This window comes from Polyodon spathula, chromosome 1 (assembly GCF_017654505.1).
Source record: "Polyodon spathula isolate WHYD16114869_AA chromosome 1, ASM1765450v1, whole genome shotgun sequence".
In the NCBI taxonomy this organism is placed as follows: Eukaryota; Metazoa; Chordata; class Actinopteri; order Acipenseriformes; family Polyodontidae; genus Polyodon; species Polyodon spathula.
Window position 1 is genome coordinate 11,931,885 of NC_054534.1, and position 17,272 is coordinate 11,949,156.

Genomic DNA, 17,272 nt, shown 5'->3' on the forward strand with positions numbered 1-17,272 from the left:
AGAGCACTTTTGTTATTTTTAATTTTTATTTTAAAGTCGCCTTTCCTGTGTAATTTAAGAGAGATCTCAAACCCCAGTGCACTAGAACGGACATTTTGAAAATATCTTTGAAACAGACTTTAAAGTTATAAGTGTAAAAAGTTGTCAGGATGTTTACAATGAAAAGATTAAAATTACCCCCAAACCCTCTGCCTTTTTTTCTGTCTCCCCATTTGTTTTGGTCACCAGCTGCCACTGACTTCCACCTGTATTAATCTAAACATTTGAGACAGTTGCTCCTTCCTATGTATTAAAACATATCCTACTGGAGCAAAAGCTATCCAGGAAGAAAATTAATGCAAACTTTAAAATGAAAGAATGTGAACTACACCTCAAGTTTTCTTTTGCTGATCTTCACAGGCTTCCCCTCTTCTACCAGAAGAGTGCTGTTGCGCACCACCTTTGGGGGGCGCTGGTGACTCTCCAAATACACTCGGACAAAAACTCCAGCATCCAGACGAACATTCTTAACCTTCACAGTAAAGTTGAATCTGTCCACCAAGTTGTTACTGTTGTCATGTTGATAGACCAGCTGACCCCTTCTCAAATCGCGCTGGGTGAAAGAATCCACTAGAAGATCATTTATATACAGTCCGCCATGCTTTGGTAGAAGAAACAATTTGTAGGTGACCTCCTTATCATCTCTTACATCCATGTTGGTGGCCACACTGAAGTTGGCTGCACTGAAAGACACTGCATGTCCTTTTTGTACCAGCAGCCCTGTACTGTTGGCTATTTGGATGTAGGGTTCGTGTGCACTGACTTCCAGCAGTGATGATGTATAATGCTTTCCATCAGTCACGAACAACACGAAACGCCCGTAATCTGTCCCACGGTGCAAGAATAAGACACGCCTCAGCTCCAGGTCTTCCTGATGGAACTGGTAGAGCTTGTGAGAGGTGTCATTCACAAGGACCAGGTCCCCGTTCGGTATTCCCCGTCGAGTGTACAACAGCTGGCCATCGTCAAAATCAGAGTCCCCATCATGATAGCAGAGATCTTCCACAGTTAACAGTTTCTGACCATTTCTGGCCACATGAAAGATCTTATCAACAACACGCACTGGCTTTTCGTCATTCTTCAGCTCAATGGAAATGTTAAAGGAGCTCTCCACAGCTGCAGCCTCCGCCCCGGACTTGTCGAGGGATGCAATGAAAGTAAACTCATCATGGATGGTTTCAGAGTCATCGTGGACGTACAGAATGCGTTCTCCCAGGATATCCGCGTTGGTGAACGCTGTCATGTTGTCATTGCTGGAGGCAGAGTCAGAAAGGTTTATACGCTTTAACTTCCCATATTTGGGGCTGCTTGTGATTTTGTAGAACATTTCTTTTGTGATCAGGGTTTCTGAAAACAATTCCTCTTTTGTGATCAGTTTGCTTTCTCCCTCGGTTAAAGAAAGCCCAGTATTGGTTAGGATGATGCTGTTGACATCTGCCTTGATGGCAAGTTTGAAATCATAGACCCCTGAATGTGCATGTTTGGAGATAACCTGGAAGGTAAACATGTCCTGTGAGTCTTCACGTGGTCTTTCCACCAGCTCGTATTCTACTTTCTGCTCAGTGACATTTCTTTGGCTAAAAGTTGAGTTTTTCTTCAACACTTTGTGGTTGAGCAGAAGTTTGCCTTTCTTGGGTAACGTCAAAAGCCTGTAATACAGATTGTTTTCCGCTACTGTCACGCCTTTAACAACAGCATGGAGGTGTTCTGAATTTAGTGCCACTCTCTTTACTTTGTCAATTTCTAGCGCATTGTTTTTCAGTAGTTTATACTGAACCCATTTCACTGTAACTGGAAAGACCAGTTCCTCACTGGCCAGGCTTCCGATACTGACTTTACATTTGAAATTGTCAGCAGCATTGCTAGACTGAAGTTCCTGGTAAGTGCTCACATATCGCACACGTTCACGTTCAAGTGTGCGCTGGGAGAATGTGTTGGTGGGTTTCCACTCTCCGCTGGAGTGCCACCTCTGCACTTCCCCATACTTGGGGGGCTCAATGATATCATACCGGATATCTAGCTCCTGTTTTACTGCATTAGTCTGTACTGCCAGGTGGTTGGTACTAATCAAGGCCACTTCTCCTTGCGTCACTTCCACGCCTGTGTTGTTTGCAATGTTATAATCCAGCGGTATGGCCATTATTCGCAGGACCACGGTGTTGCTCACTTTATCCCCGTCACTGACTCTTAACACAATCCTGGAGTTTCTCACCCCACTATGAACATACTGGATTCTTCCTTCCTCCAAGTCAGGGTGCGAGAAAGTATTGACAGCTTTACCGGGGTTCTTAGTGTTTTCAAGATAGCCAGCATCTGCATTCAGGTTACCCAGCACTGAAAACACCAGCTCTGTAGAATTGCTGTCGATGTCAGTGGCTTTCAACACATCAGCTGTTAGAGGCTTCTTTGAGTTCTCCAACAATACAAAGAGGTTACCTTCAAGGAGAGTCAGCTCTGGGGCATCATTGGTGGGGGTTATGCTGATGTTAAATCTGTATTGCTTATTTCCCTTTAGATAGGGTGGGACTTCTTTCTTGCTGCTGACAATGACAGAAAACATAAAAAAGTCAAGGGGATCCTCTGAACCACCGTGAATGTACATAACCCTACCATGCCAGAGGTCCAACATGGAGAAAGTGTTTTCTTCTTGATCCTGATCAATATCCAACCTCAGCTGCCCATGGACAGGCTGCTCTTGGATCTTAAAAATGATCTGTGACTGACGAATACCCAGCTTCTTGAATTCCAGGCTGACTTTAATGTGCTTGGACCCGAGAGATGCACGGCCCCCTTCTGGAACCACAAGGTTATTGAGGGCCAGGAAGCTGCCATGCTTCTTATCCTGAGGTTTGGCGCTTGTTGGAATGGCAGCAGATGTGTACGGGACTTGAGGCAGGGGGACAGTAGTGGGGGTGGCTTGCACTGTAGGGTCTGGCTCCTTTTCTGGTTCACACCCCACGGAAATGTCTTTAGTAACCACAGCATTCTTTAGGCCCATTTTCTCAGAGTTGGCCTTGATGTCTTTCAGGCAGCCTTTAAAGGACCCTCCTCTGGCACGCTTTCCTGAGACTGAGACCAAGCCCCGATTCCGGACTTCTGCTAGAGTGCTATCATCTATACCCCCTATAAAGAGGGGACCCATCAGACTGAGACCCTTGCTGTGGGAACTGAGGCTTGTTTTCACAGTCTCCTCATCCACGGTAAGCTGAAGGTTCCTTGATGTAAACTGTAGTTTGACGTAATGCCATTTCCTATCATTAACCTGACTAAGGGATGAAAGCTCATTTTTACTCCCACCTTTTCCCACGACCGCAATGATCAGCCCTTCTCGGATCTCCATGGCTACAAAGTCTCCTTGACGAGCAGAGTTGTACAGAAGAAGTCCTTGCTCAGCTGATGTGTGGACCACGCACTCAAACACTCCTCCCTCTCGCACATTCCAAAGTGGGAAAGAAATATAAGCTTTGGAGCTGAAGAAACTAACCGGGTCGTCTTCACTGGCAAAGAACTGAGGGCTGCAGCCCAAGGACACCTCGTAGACATGTTTGAACCCGTAATAGGATCTGAGCGAGGACAGCAGATTATGCTGGTTAAACAGGAGCTCATCGATGCACCCTCGAAAGCCGCTGGGCTCCGTGACGAGGTACGGTTTGTCCAGACCTCCGGTGCCTCCCACGTACAGACCCTCCTGGATGCTGAGATCAAGCAGCTGCCCTGGCATTTTGACACTCGTTTGAAAGTGCTTGTCCACAGTCAGGGTCACGCTATTATTTTCATGCTGCAGTTCTGCTGTGTGCCAGGCCAGATCATTCAATGGGGTGCCTTTCTCCGAGCGAAGTATGCGCTCACCAGATCCCAAGTCCAACTTCACCTGAAAGGAAATACAGATACGATCAAGCATTCTCCAAGGATATTCAAATACAGACATTTTATTCATTGCTCTCTTTCATGAGCAAACATTAAAAATGACAAAATATGCTTTTGCAAAGTTCCATTTGAATCCAAGAGTCCTGACAACACTTAGACTGTTGGATGCTGTTCCTTTAGCCTGCACCTAAAGTGCTTTAAAGCGTGAAATACTTTGGTCTCACTGTACTGTATCAGGCAAAACATCAAAACGCAGCTCATGTCTGAAGCCATATATGGTATAAAAGATTTTTAGTGTTTGAATTTATGGATTAAATCCACGTAACCTAAATACTGCAACATGCTGGACATATGTAGCGATACTTGAAATAATGCAAAGAGAAGGCCAACATATTGCATATACTGCATATCATTTTTAAGTGATTAACCAAACAGCAAAAAAAATCCAATTTCCCCCTCTCATATGGCTAGGAAATGAACATGGCAGATGAAATACATTCATTTTCCCAGGTTTCCCCTCTCAGAATCAAATAGAGATGCTACTATAAAAAGTAGCTAGTGGCCCAGTCGAGATTTATGTCATTTTAAGTTTATGTACCTTATTTACATGGTATGAAACAGAGTAATTTATGCATTTTTTAAATCAGGGAATACACTTATGAAAAGCTCCATTGCTGCTACAATGTAAAGGCAATCCAACGCAGTTATCCGCAGTTCCAGCACAGTCATGCTATTGGGAGTACCTGTAAGCGAGTGGAATGCAGCTCCACCAGGCAGTAGTCTGTGTGCCCTGCTGCCAGGAAGAGCATGCCACTGGGTCTGGAGGTGCGGAACCTGACATACAGGGACGAGCGGGACCACGTCTCCACCGTTTTAAGCTCCATGTAGCCGTCACCATAGAAAGAGGCTGTAATAATAATAATAATAATAATAATAATAATAATAATAATACTACGTAATTTGACAAAATAATACAGCTGTAATAGAAGTAGTAGCTTGGTGACCCCACGGTATTCTATTTATGAAATGTGTATTTCTTCATTACTTCAAAACACCAATTCTGATTCGTGAATTGAAAAGTTTCCAGTATGTTTTGAGTACTTGACTTTTGTTGAAGTTTTTGCAATCACAGAATATTGTGGCTCCAATGTTTTTAATATTTGGTTAAATCCTATCCTTAGAAAAGCCCATAGCTGATTTTGAAGAAAGTCTGAAGTACTTTCTGGAGGCCTGGAGTGTCATTATTACTAATGAATTCCACTTTACAGCAAGGTTCAGTCATTTCAGAAACAAACAAGGAGTCCTTCTCACTTCTGTGTGTTAGTAAACCATCAGGGTTACTGTTTCTGCACCCGTGACATGTTTAACAAAGCCACCTGCATAGTTTACCTGTCTCTGAGCAAGCCTGAACAAGGGATGCTGTTTAATTCATCCAGACACAGTGAACTCGTTGGATCTTGTAACAAACATCACATTCCAGGCTCACAGTACTGCAGGTGTGCACAAACACAGTAAACTATTTCGGTCTTGTAATGTGAAGCTCCCCATACTACAACAGATATCACATTCCAATCTCACAGTACTGCAGTGTGCAGATTCATCCAGGGTCTTATAATTACAGGCTGAACTCCTTTGAAAAGTTTCATGTTTTTTTTTTTTTTTTTTTTTTTTAAATGTAGTCGTCGCCAATGTTTTTTTTTTTCCCCAGGATTTCTTTTATATATATATATATATATATATATATATATTATATATATATATATATATATATATATATATATTATCCCAGTTCACCACTGCAACTCCTGCGCTGACTCGGAAAACGGTGACAGACACACGTGTCCTGCCAAGTCGTCCTTTTTCACACTGCAGGTCTACAACAAAGCCATCAGACCCACAGTGCCGGAGGAAAACACAGACCTGAGTGGCTTCTACATCAAACCAGGAATCACTGGTGCTCGGTTCACTGAGGATTACCCTGCCACCTGAACCCTCCCCACCCGGGCGGCGCTAGGCCAGTTGTGTGCTGCCCACTGGGAACTCCCGGCCACAATCGGTGATAGCATAACCTGGACTCAAACCTCCCATCCCCAGGCTATAGGGTTCATCCTGCACTACACACAGAGTGCCTTTACTGAATGCGCCTCTCAGGAGCCCGAAAAGTTACTTTAAAAATGTATTTGTTACTTTCCAAAATAACCACTTGGGTATTTAACAACAGTTCAAAGTTCAACAAGTCCTTGCATGACACTCTGCTTTCACAGCATTTAACATTTTTGCACAGACACAACATTTTGGGTCCAAAATAAAGTCCTTAACATGCTTTCGTATTGCGGGGCATTTTAAAAAAATGTTTAAAATTAACATTTTTCAATAAGAAAGACATGCAATCTATTGACTTGAAACTACTATGATGCCTGACAGTATGAAACGTTGGAATGCCTTCTGCGCCAGTAACAGCCTCCTCCGATTTGCTGCCTTGTTTAACAAAATAATCCGTTAACTTTGCTGATGAGCTTTCTCCTCGAACACAATTCTTGTGTTTCTCAGAATCAACATGAGTTTGCAAATCAAGAGCACCTTTGTTTGCAAAAGACATAGTATCAGCTCTACATAACAAGCACCCGCTTCCCATTCTACTCGGCCACTACGAAATCAGAGATTTTGTCTTTTGTTCTTCAGTAAATTTACATTTTCATTTTGGCATTGTGTTCAGCGATCAGTCAACTCATCCAACTCTCATGTATTTAAAACAAATAAAAAAATCAACAAGTAAATGAAACTTGATTTGAACTTTTATATTGGCCTGCCGCATTAACTCACCCCTAACTGCGTAGCAGTGTCAGTGTGTTCCACACTGCTGTCGCACCCACATGACAAACCGCTCTTTCTGACTGCAAGGTTGTAACGTCTGCTCCGTACACAAACATGCAGTCAGCACAGACGCAGTGCTACGGGGCAAGCTGGGAATTGCAGTTCTACCAGCGCTGATGTTGAAAAAAGGACAAACAAGGCAAAATCACAGACATTTATTCTTTTTTTTTTTTTAAATCCGCCCGGACGTAGATTGGAGGATCAAAAAAAGAGGTCATGTCTGGGAAAACCAGAGGCGTATAGTAACCCTACCTCGGGCCCCTGTGGACATCTTCACTGGAGCGTTTCTAAATCCAGTGAACGCATGTGAATGTATGCAATGAGTAGTGTACCCATGCTACACAACAGCTTGCTTTCTGAACTGGCATTAATTATATAGAACTGTCTTAGAAACCACATGAGTTGATCTGCTGACACTCGTCCTCGTCAACTGACAATAGTCACATCATTGTGACACGAGCAATCAATCCTCACTGTTAGAATACAAACACTGCTTACAGGACCACCCAATTCTGGTACGTGTAATGTACATACTAGCGGGGTGCTGACATTCCTAATTGCCTTTAAGAAGTACTTCAAAAAACAGGAGGTACTAAATAAATCCATTCATTAATGTGCTCATTTCAAAACCAGACAAGCTGACCTTCCCTGGCCTCTACAGCTTTGTACCAATCAATGGCAATTCACTTTCACATTGAGGTTTAAAAGCCCATTGATTGGAAGCGACTTTTCCTCTCATCCGGAGTGTGACATTTTTACTGCCACACCGAGGCTGTAAACTGACAATGACATCAGTTGAATTGTCAGTTTAACGTCATTTGATTTTAAATACTGTAACTGTTTCCCTTCTATAACAATACTGCATGTATGGCTTCCAAATAGGCCCAAATTCCATGGTGATTTTCGATTTCCTGACTAGCATGAAGAGCATGCTTAATTGTTTACGTGTTTGCTAAGGAATGCCAAAGGGAATCTTGAGGACAGTTACTCTAGTAGTTTCATGATACCAGTGGTATAAGCCTCTGCATTCAGTACAGCTACACATTGCTCAGCTAGTGAATCGTAAGGACAGTTACTCTAGTAGTTTCATGATGCCAGTGGTATAAACTTTGTCCCAGCTTTAGTGAGTGTAGCTCCCACAGTCACTCGATTCAAATCAACTCTCAAGACCCACTTGTTCTCTTTTGCTTTCAACACTCTAAGTCTGATATCTGTTATTCGCTGCTGACACACACATCCACAATGTTTACAATTCATATCCTAATATATTATGCCTGTATTTAATGTATTTGCATTGTTTTTACTGTTTGTATTTAATGTACTATGCCCTGTATTTCACTGTATTTAATGCATTATGCATTGTTCCTCACTATCTTGTAAAGCACTTTGTGATGGTTGACCACTATGAAAGATGCTATATAAAATTAAGATTGATTTATTTATTGATAAACAGCAGAGATATCAGCTGTATAAACACTGAGGGACGAATAAAGGTTTTAATTATTGACACTTAAAAAATAATCTGTGTAAGTATCTATAAAGAAATCAGTTTCCATATTTCAACATTTTCTAACAGAAAAAAATATATATTTTGCTTATTTTATGGAGTACAAAAAAAGGCTCTCAAGCTCTAAAAACTACTTTCAACTAAAAATTCCACCAAAACAAATGTCAGGTCAAAAGGGCCATTGCCATGGCATTTGCAGTGGGAAATTACAGTAATGTAGCTTTCATGACATTGCACTACTTCTGAAGGGCTGTAATCAGGGAGTCATTGCCTTCTCCAGTAAGGACTCCTCACACTGACACCTTTCATCGGTGCCGACATAAAACACCTGTTCTGCGGGCCTTTGAAGTAGACTGGCTCAAAACATCTCAAGATAACATTGCAGCTCCATAGAGCCTCGTAAACCTAGCTTTCAGAAACAACACCACAACATCTCACAATAACATTGCAGCTCCATAGAGCCTCGTAAACCTAGCTTTCAGAAACAACACCACCACATCTCACAATAACATTGCAGCTCCATAGAGCCTTGTAAACCTAGCTTTCAGAAACAACACCACCACATCTCACAATAACATTGCAGCTCCATAGAGCTCTGTAAACCTAGCTTTCAGAAACAACACCACAACATCTCACAATAACATTGCAGCTCCATAGAGCTCTGTAAACCTAGCTTTCAGAAACAACACCACCACATCTCACAATAACATTGGTTGCATGGCATGTGACACTGGGTTCAATAATGCGACATTCCAAAGACTTTAGCCCTGCTTCATCCCTCAAATGTACTACTATCCCAGACAGCCACACTGTACTACTATCCCAGACAGCCTGTACCACTATCCCAGACAGACACACAGTATGCTCTGAATACATTTCAGATTGGTAAGAGGAGAATGTACTATCAGCCACATGGAAAGCACACATCCTCTGACACACAACAGCACTGGTCAAACTATAAAAACAAACTGTTAAAACTGTACTGAAAATAAACAGCTTCAGCACATGTGTACTGGTTCAGAAATATGTGCCAATGAAAACTACCCCAAGTAAGAACACTTTGGATTTAGGCAGAGAGAAATGGCTGCAATGCCCTAGAGTGCAACACGAGTGAAGGCAAGGCTCCGTTTGGGGGTTACTGCACATCACCTCAGTTAAAGGAATGACAATAACAACTTGAAAACGAACACGTTCTTACCTCTTATTAGCAACTGAGCCCTGAATATTACTGCTGAAATATCTTTGTTCGATGCTGTTTTTTTTTTATTTATTATTTTTGTAACTTTAATTGCAGGTATTGCAGATTGGTTGTTGTGTCACCCAAGCATAGCAAGCTTGAACTGCTCTTCCTGGTGCCCTATCTTCCTGTGGAAACTCAGGACAGTGATACCTGGAAGAATTTTACTAGAGTGTGCTACTTGAAAATCTATATATCAAATAAAAGCACAGAACAAAAAAACAGGCAAAGAACTCAAAGATATTTTGTAAAAATGCTAACAATAAAATGTATATCAAGACAAAGGCCATGATGGAGTCTTTTTCAATCATTTCTTTAGAGGACCTGGCAGAGCTAATTCTGCATATGAAACCCACAACATGTTCTCTTGATCCCATCTTTCTAAATTATTACTAGAAGTACTTTATGCTCTCAACACACACATAAAATAAATCATAAATTAACCACTTGGTGTAGGCATAGTTCCTTTAGCACTCAAGGTACCAGTGACAAAGCCATTACTTAAAAAAAAAAAAAAAACAAAACAAACAAACAAAAAAAAAAACTAGACCCTAAAGACCTCAATAACTTTAAGCCAATTTTCAATCTGCCATTTTTATCAAAGGTTCTTGAGCAGATTAGTGTAAACCAAGCACAAAACTTTTTAGCTACCAAGAGCATGTATGAGAAATTCCAGTGTGGATGACGAGCTGCACATAGCAACGAGACAGCCCTTGTTATTAGAGTATTAAATGATCTGTTGATAAGCTCCGACTGGCTTTCCCTCCATTTTAATTCTTCTTGGTCTAAGTGCTGCATTTGATACTGCTGACCACCCCGTTTTATTTAATCACCTTGGAAGCTTGGTAGGTCTCTCAGGTGGCGTCCTATCATGGTCTAGGTCATATCGTTCTAACAGATTCCAGAATGTCTCCATTGGGGACAATGAATAGGTATTATCAGGAAGTTATCTGCGGTGTTCCTTAGGGTTCTATTTTAGGCCCCTTGTTATTTTCTTTATACATATTACTATTAGGCGACATTATTCGCAGACATGGAGATATCTTCCATTGAGACGCCAATGACACACAACTGTATTGGTCTGTAAATCCAGACAACCCCTCTACTGGGGTGCTATTAGTTACTGCCTCGCTGACACAGTGCTGGATGTTTTAATGTTCAATTCAGACAAAACAGAGGTTATGCTTGTGGGCTGTCAGAACCAAATGAAAAGCATAGACTTACAGGAGTTAGGGTTCATCAAATCTAAAACAGGAAATGAGGAATTTGGAGGTCACTTTAGATCTGAATTCATCATTTCAGTCTCATATTAAAAAAATATTAAAAAAGCATATTTTTATCATTTGAGGAATATAGACAAATGGAGACACATTCTCGCTGTCCCTTACTGTGAAATACTAATGCATGCATTTCATCCAGAATGGATTGTTGTAATGTTCTGTAATGCTCTTTCTGGTGTCTCATTTACAGCTAGTTGAAAACACTGCCTCCAGACAAAATTAGTATATTACCATTGTCTTCACTTCTTTGCACTGACTCCCTGTGTATTTTAGAATTGATTATAAGATTTTGCTTTTAACGTATAAAGCCCTAAATGGATTGGCACCAAGTTACTTCCAGGAATTGCAGATCCCTTACAATCCAACTCACAGGATGAGGGGCTGTTGGTTGTTCCGAGAGTGAATAAAGAGGGAGAGGGAGGGAGGGCCTTCTCTTGTAAAGCCCCAATATCGTGTAAAGCCCCAATGTTGTGCAATGCTCTACCATCTTCAGTCAAATTTTTTTTTACATTTTTGCCATAATTGTATCATTAAATACTGTTCCAGACATTCTTTTTAACTGTTTTATAGGATTTGCATTTTAAATTTTGTATTATATTGTAAAATGTTGATGGCCTTGTGATGAAAGGCGCTATATAAATGTAAAGAAAGAAAAAGAAACAAAGAACTTGGTTATCACTCCTTTAAACTGAAAATCCACTTCAACACTTATTCATAATTCAGATTATTCAGAAAAAAAAAAAAAAAAAATTCTAGGTAAAGAATCATTTTGTCCTCATCAAGTCAAAGTGTATTAGTTCCTGAAGCATTTCCTCAGACAGTCATTTCTTTACATAAGACAAGGAACACTTGAATACCAGTCCTCTAGGTATGAATTCACATGTACTGCTGGTTAGCTATAACAACACTTGTGGGAAGGTCAGAGCTCTTGGTTAAGTTAGACAAAACAAGATGCTTATGGGTAGATCTTTACAAAGATAAATACACTGAAGCAATGCAATGGTAACAGATCCAGTATTAAACTGCCCTACCTTTATTGATAAATACACTGAAGCAATGCAATGGGATGGTAACAGATCCAGTATTAAACTACCCTAGTGTTATTGATAAATACACTGAAGCAATGCAATGGTAACAGATCCAGTATTAAACTGCCCTTGTGTTATTGATAAATACACTGAAGTAATGCACTGGAATGGTAACAGACCTGATATTAAACTGCCCTTGTGTTATTGATAAATACACTGAAGCAATGCGATGGGATGGTAACAGATCCGGTATTAAAAGTTGTTCAGAACTGCCCTCATGTTATTCTCTAGCACATTCACACATCAGTTGTTAATAAAAAAAAAAAAAAAAAAAACCTATTTGGAGTTTCTACAGGTTCAGAAAATAATATTTATTTAAAACAAGTATTATATTAAGTATACACAAACACAAAAAAAATATGCTTAGAGGTGCTATGAATAATATTTTGAACTTCAGGGTACTTTTACTGTAAATACTTTTCATGAATACCTGCTCAGACAAAACAAACCCCAAGTGTAGATCAAAGAGCTCAAAGGAAATCTACTCTTGAGTTCTCAGCAGTTCTGCAGCGCACGAAGGTTCAGAATATTCACCATGTGCCAAGGCTGCACAGTTAACATGCACACTGCTGCTGCTGCTGAAAACAACAATCAAGAGTTCAATTCAAAATGTACCGAGTCTCACAAGAAGACGTCTTACTGCTTTACACACCGGCTTTTAACCTTTGCATTGCCCAACTCTACTGTTATTGTATTGTGTGTAATGCTGTATTCCTCATGACTGTTATTGTGTGTAATGTTGTATTGTATTGTGTACATATTGGCCAAGTACATTAGTTCTCAAATATTGCAGCTGTGTCTCTTAAAACTGTCTGGGTTTATGAACGTAAAGTAGGGTTGATGTTTACAACTTTTCTCCTGATTGCTGATAATACAACTTTTTTTTCCTACGGAGATAAATTCATTTCTGCAGGAAAACTAATAGAAAACAATACGTTTTTTTAAATAAAGTATACTCGATGAAAATTAGCTGGTTACATAAGGTGCAGAAGTGGTAGATATGGTCAAAATCAATGCTGGAGTCATACAGAATTGCACAGATTACGTCTATTAGTTTATGTACAATCATAGTAGAATATTTTTTTAAAAAAGATTGATTAATTGATTGACTAAATTTGTGATTTATCAAACTTGTTGACAACAAATTAATGTATCTTGTAAACAAAACACTTGGTTATATAAATAAGAAGTCAATGTTCCGGCGCATATAAGTTATGTGCAGTTAGCATGTAGATGCATCTTAAATGTAGCAAATTCTCACGAGCGACAACAGCTGCACTGACCTAAACAAACAAAACTCAGCTTAATGGGGGTCGGCTGTGATTGTATCCCCCGAGTAAACAGACCCTTACCTCCTAATGCAAGCCTGATCAATACGAACACGGCCACCAGTCCTTGCCAGGACAATAACCTCGTCGGAAAGTTTGTAAAGAAGTACATGTTTCGTGCGTCCAGAGGAGTTCTGTTACTTCGTTATATTTCTCCTTCACATTCCTATCACAACTCACTCGTAACCCGCACTCTGCGAGCGCAGTACCTGCGTTTCATTCGCGTTGAGCTGCGTCACTGACGTACTATACAAAACTCCGCCTCCCAAACACCCCTTCCAAAAAAAGTACACAGTCTGTCCTGATTGAGTGATGCGTGCCTTGTTTTGCAGTGATTCACTTCTGAGCTTTTGTTTCTGTGTCGTTCATTCACCTTGAACAAATAAATACATACAAATTCAAACTCCCGACGCTGTAACAAACGACATCTCTCTGCCCCACCCAAGTCACACTGTCCTGTTTGGGACTGCTGGTTCTTCCGCCGCTGCATGGCTGTCACAGTGTGATTGTCCGTTTGCTACGCCACGATTTATCACAGGGTCCTTGACATTTGAAATTGATTTTGTACAAGGCAGTAAAATATATATATATATATATATATATATATATATATATATATATATATATATATATATATATATATATTATATATATATATATATATATATATATATATATATATATATATATATATATATATATATATATATATAATATATATATATCTATATATATATATATATATATATATGTGTGTGTGTGTGTGTGTGTGTGTGTGTGTTTCTTGAACGTTTTTTAAGTTGTTTACATCGTTGTATGGCTAATAAATAGACCTCAAGGTTCTGTTGCAACGTACTACAATCACAGTTGTCTGATTCCTAGACACATTATTTACACACTTTAGTAAGTATCTATGAAGAATGAGAACATTTTTTCAGGCAATGTGTATTGTTTTCTTTTTTTTTCCGTGTGTAATTGTAATTATGTAATTCTTATTTATACTTGATGCTCTGATAAATGTGCAATGCACTGAAACTTCTGTTTTTGTTTTATTTTAAATACGTAAATTATAACAACGTATCTTTCATCCACTTTGAATTGCCGATGTTTCTGTACATGTGAATATTTCTGTGTGATACATACATTTTACTTTACCACATGTTATGTATGTTCTTTGTTTTGAAATGTTAAAAAAGCCAGTCGCGTTTTTGTTTGTTCATACTCCTCTAAAGAGTTAATATTTCAATTCAGATTTCATTGAGGAGCATCGTGGCTGTGGGGAGCAATAAATTAATACAAATGCTGAAAGAAAAAGTCGATTTGTTACCACTTCTCGTTAGCACATTTCACTTAATCACTTACAATTGGTTTTTGAAAATGTTTAATTAAACAAACAGCAGAGGTGAGATTAGGACACGTGGAGTCACAAAAACTTCTAACCTATATACAGTATGAACCCAGGAAAGACACTGTTTGGCGGTAGCAGTTGTATGCATTACAAAATTACCACAAAGTAAGATAGATATATAATTAAATACTACAATCCCGTTGTAACGAATATGCGATACACAATAACGACTCTGCATATAACTAACAATCCCTTTGATTGATTATTGAAGAACGTACAGTATAATAAATACTTTTGCATTGACTGTCGAGAGTCTTAAGCATTGTTACTCCAGCCTTTCTTCAAACTTGGCTGGATACACATTAAGTAGATAAGACCAATTTGCCACTGTAACCCTCATGCTGATATTAATTATTGTTTGAGTTTTTAATAATAGTGTCACCGGTTGCAATTCATGTCAGTCTTTAGGGGCAGCAGCTGGTTGATTAATGACAAGAAGGAAGGTGCTGAATTGCTGGGATGATTTCACTCTCCAGTGAAATCACTTTGGAAGTGCTAGGCTACCTGAAAGGAAGCCATGTCAACTGAACTTTCTATAACCAAGTACGGGGTCAGCTGTAATTTTTAAAACTCAAAATACATGTTCACTAAACACAGTGAATAGAAATTCTTAACAGTTAAGAGTCATGGAATTGTTTTATTGTATTCCCATTTATATACTGTACATGTAGGATTTAGTAGTTATTTTTTACTCATTTGTTACAGCTACAAATAATATAGATTATCATAATAATAAAAATGTACAAAGATCTGAATACAACTAAAGAAACATTTGGTCTCTGTGACTTTTACAATTTCTGGAAAATGGTACAACACTATGTGTATTTGTTTTTTAAGTTTACCACAGTAAATTTGGAAGGTAATTTAGCAATATTCTGATGCTTTTCACATGGTGACATTATTCTTTTACCAAAGTCAACATGTTTTTTTAAATAAGTATTACTTTTCTGTACTTACAATGTCTGCCTATGCATTACCTTGTTTTTGCTATGCTTTGTTACACTTTCGCTATGCTTTTACTTTGACAAATACACAATAAATGGTATGCATATTTATTATAAAATAAATATTTAAACACACCAACCACTTTACAAAACCAAATGGCACATTGACCAAAACAAAACAGACAATAAAAAAACATGAATGCAAACAAGCTTTAAAACCAGCACGAGAAACAACTGTTATATTTCTTTTCAGTTCTCTTTAACTCTTCCTCTCTGCACACCCAACCCCAAGTGAGCGATCCGTGCCTCTATTATACAACTGTGCTGGGACTCAATTGCTTGTCAGTCATTCAATCGAGTCCAGGCACAGTCTGCATGTGAACTACTCTGGCAGAGAAGGTAATGAACCCTTCCCTGCCGACTTTAAACACCTGTGCCCAAATACATATATACATTTTAAATAAGAATACACAACACAAAACATAAAATTCACACCGGGCGGGGTGTACTCCACCACCGGGCCCTATACACAAAGCTTTTTAAGTTTTGATGGATGAAATCAAGTTCTGTAACCTTGTTGTTAAGGAAACCAATGTCGACCATGCATACCAAATTAATTAAAACAGAAAAATAAAAATACATTTACTCGTGAGTCATAGCTTTGGGTTCCATTACCTGTAGATCCACATTTCAAATCAAAGATGAAAAGGAAGATGAATCATAATGACCCATGCTGCTAATATAAATGTAAAGAAAAAGTAAAGTTTACCAACAGAAAATGAATTTTGGGATTCCATTATGAGACCTTATAAAGTGTGCAAGCCTTTAGAAACCCCAGTAGAACCATAGCTGACCAAATACTTCACAGTAGTATTGAAAAAGTAACACACTTGTATGAACAATGGATTTCCAGTGTATATTTGTTCTTACTACTGTACTATGAAAATATTACCACTTTGGTACCATTTTACTAGATGCCATTGCAGTGCCACTTCAATAACATTGTAGATCATTTGATACAGCTGACTGCATATTAAAGGGAATATGAGTTCTACAAGCTGTATTATACAAGCACACAAACCAGCCCACCGTTTGCAACTTCATGATGATGTCTTATTCTCATACATCCCATGTAAAACAGAGTAGTGTGACATATAACTGATCCCCAATATTAAGCACCAAAAAACAATAACAAGCAACCAGCATTCAGCATGAATGCATGTAAACACAACTCAAGATAATACACAGCTCCTTCATATACTGACACCTTCAAGGTGTACAAGAATATTGGAGCTCATTTTAGAAAGATAATCTAAATAGGATATGTAGCTATACCATGTACATTTTCAGACAATATAATTTCATATCTGTTTACACTTCTAATTCCCCTGTGTGTTTTTTTGTGTCTGCTTAGATCATTATTCACCAGATTTACTAACTAATGTCCTTTTTCAGCTATAGGGTCTACTTCTAAAAGTTGAATTTCTGAAGTTAGGTGATATGAAAAAAGGGCTGATACGGATATACAGCGGTAACTAATAACTCGCAGTTGCTGCGATTGCAGAGGGGACAGAAAATACAGCTGCACATCAGTCATTTTTTAAACCGCCTCACTTTTATGAGTAGTGCCCCTGGTTTAAAAAAGGACATCAGGTAGTGAACCTGGTGAAAAAAGCAGAAGCAACATAAATAAAAAAATT

The 17,272-nt window shown here is 39.0% G+C and overlaps 1 protein-coding gene across 1 annotated transcript in view; it reads right to left on the reverse strand.

The window, feature by feature from the left end:
* Nucleotides 1-13,464, reverse strand: part of LOC121314216 (chondroitin sulfate proteoglycan 4-like) — a 28,474-nt gene extending 15,010 nt beyond the window's left edge. The window contains exons 1-3 of the mRNA XM_041247246.1: nt 13,245-13,464; nt 4,650-4,813; nt 371-3,910 (exon numbers count right to left, since the gene is read on the reverse strand). Coding sequence (XP_041103180.1) covers nt 371-3,910; nt 4,650-4,813; nt 13,245-13,332 — 3,792 coding nt within the window. The 5' untranslated portion in view covers nt 13,333-13,464. The remainder of the gene's footprint in view (nt 1-370; nt 3,911-4,649; nt 4,814-13,244) is intronic.
* Nucleotides 13,465-17,272: the final 3,808 nt, after the last annotated feature.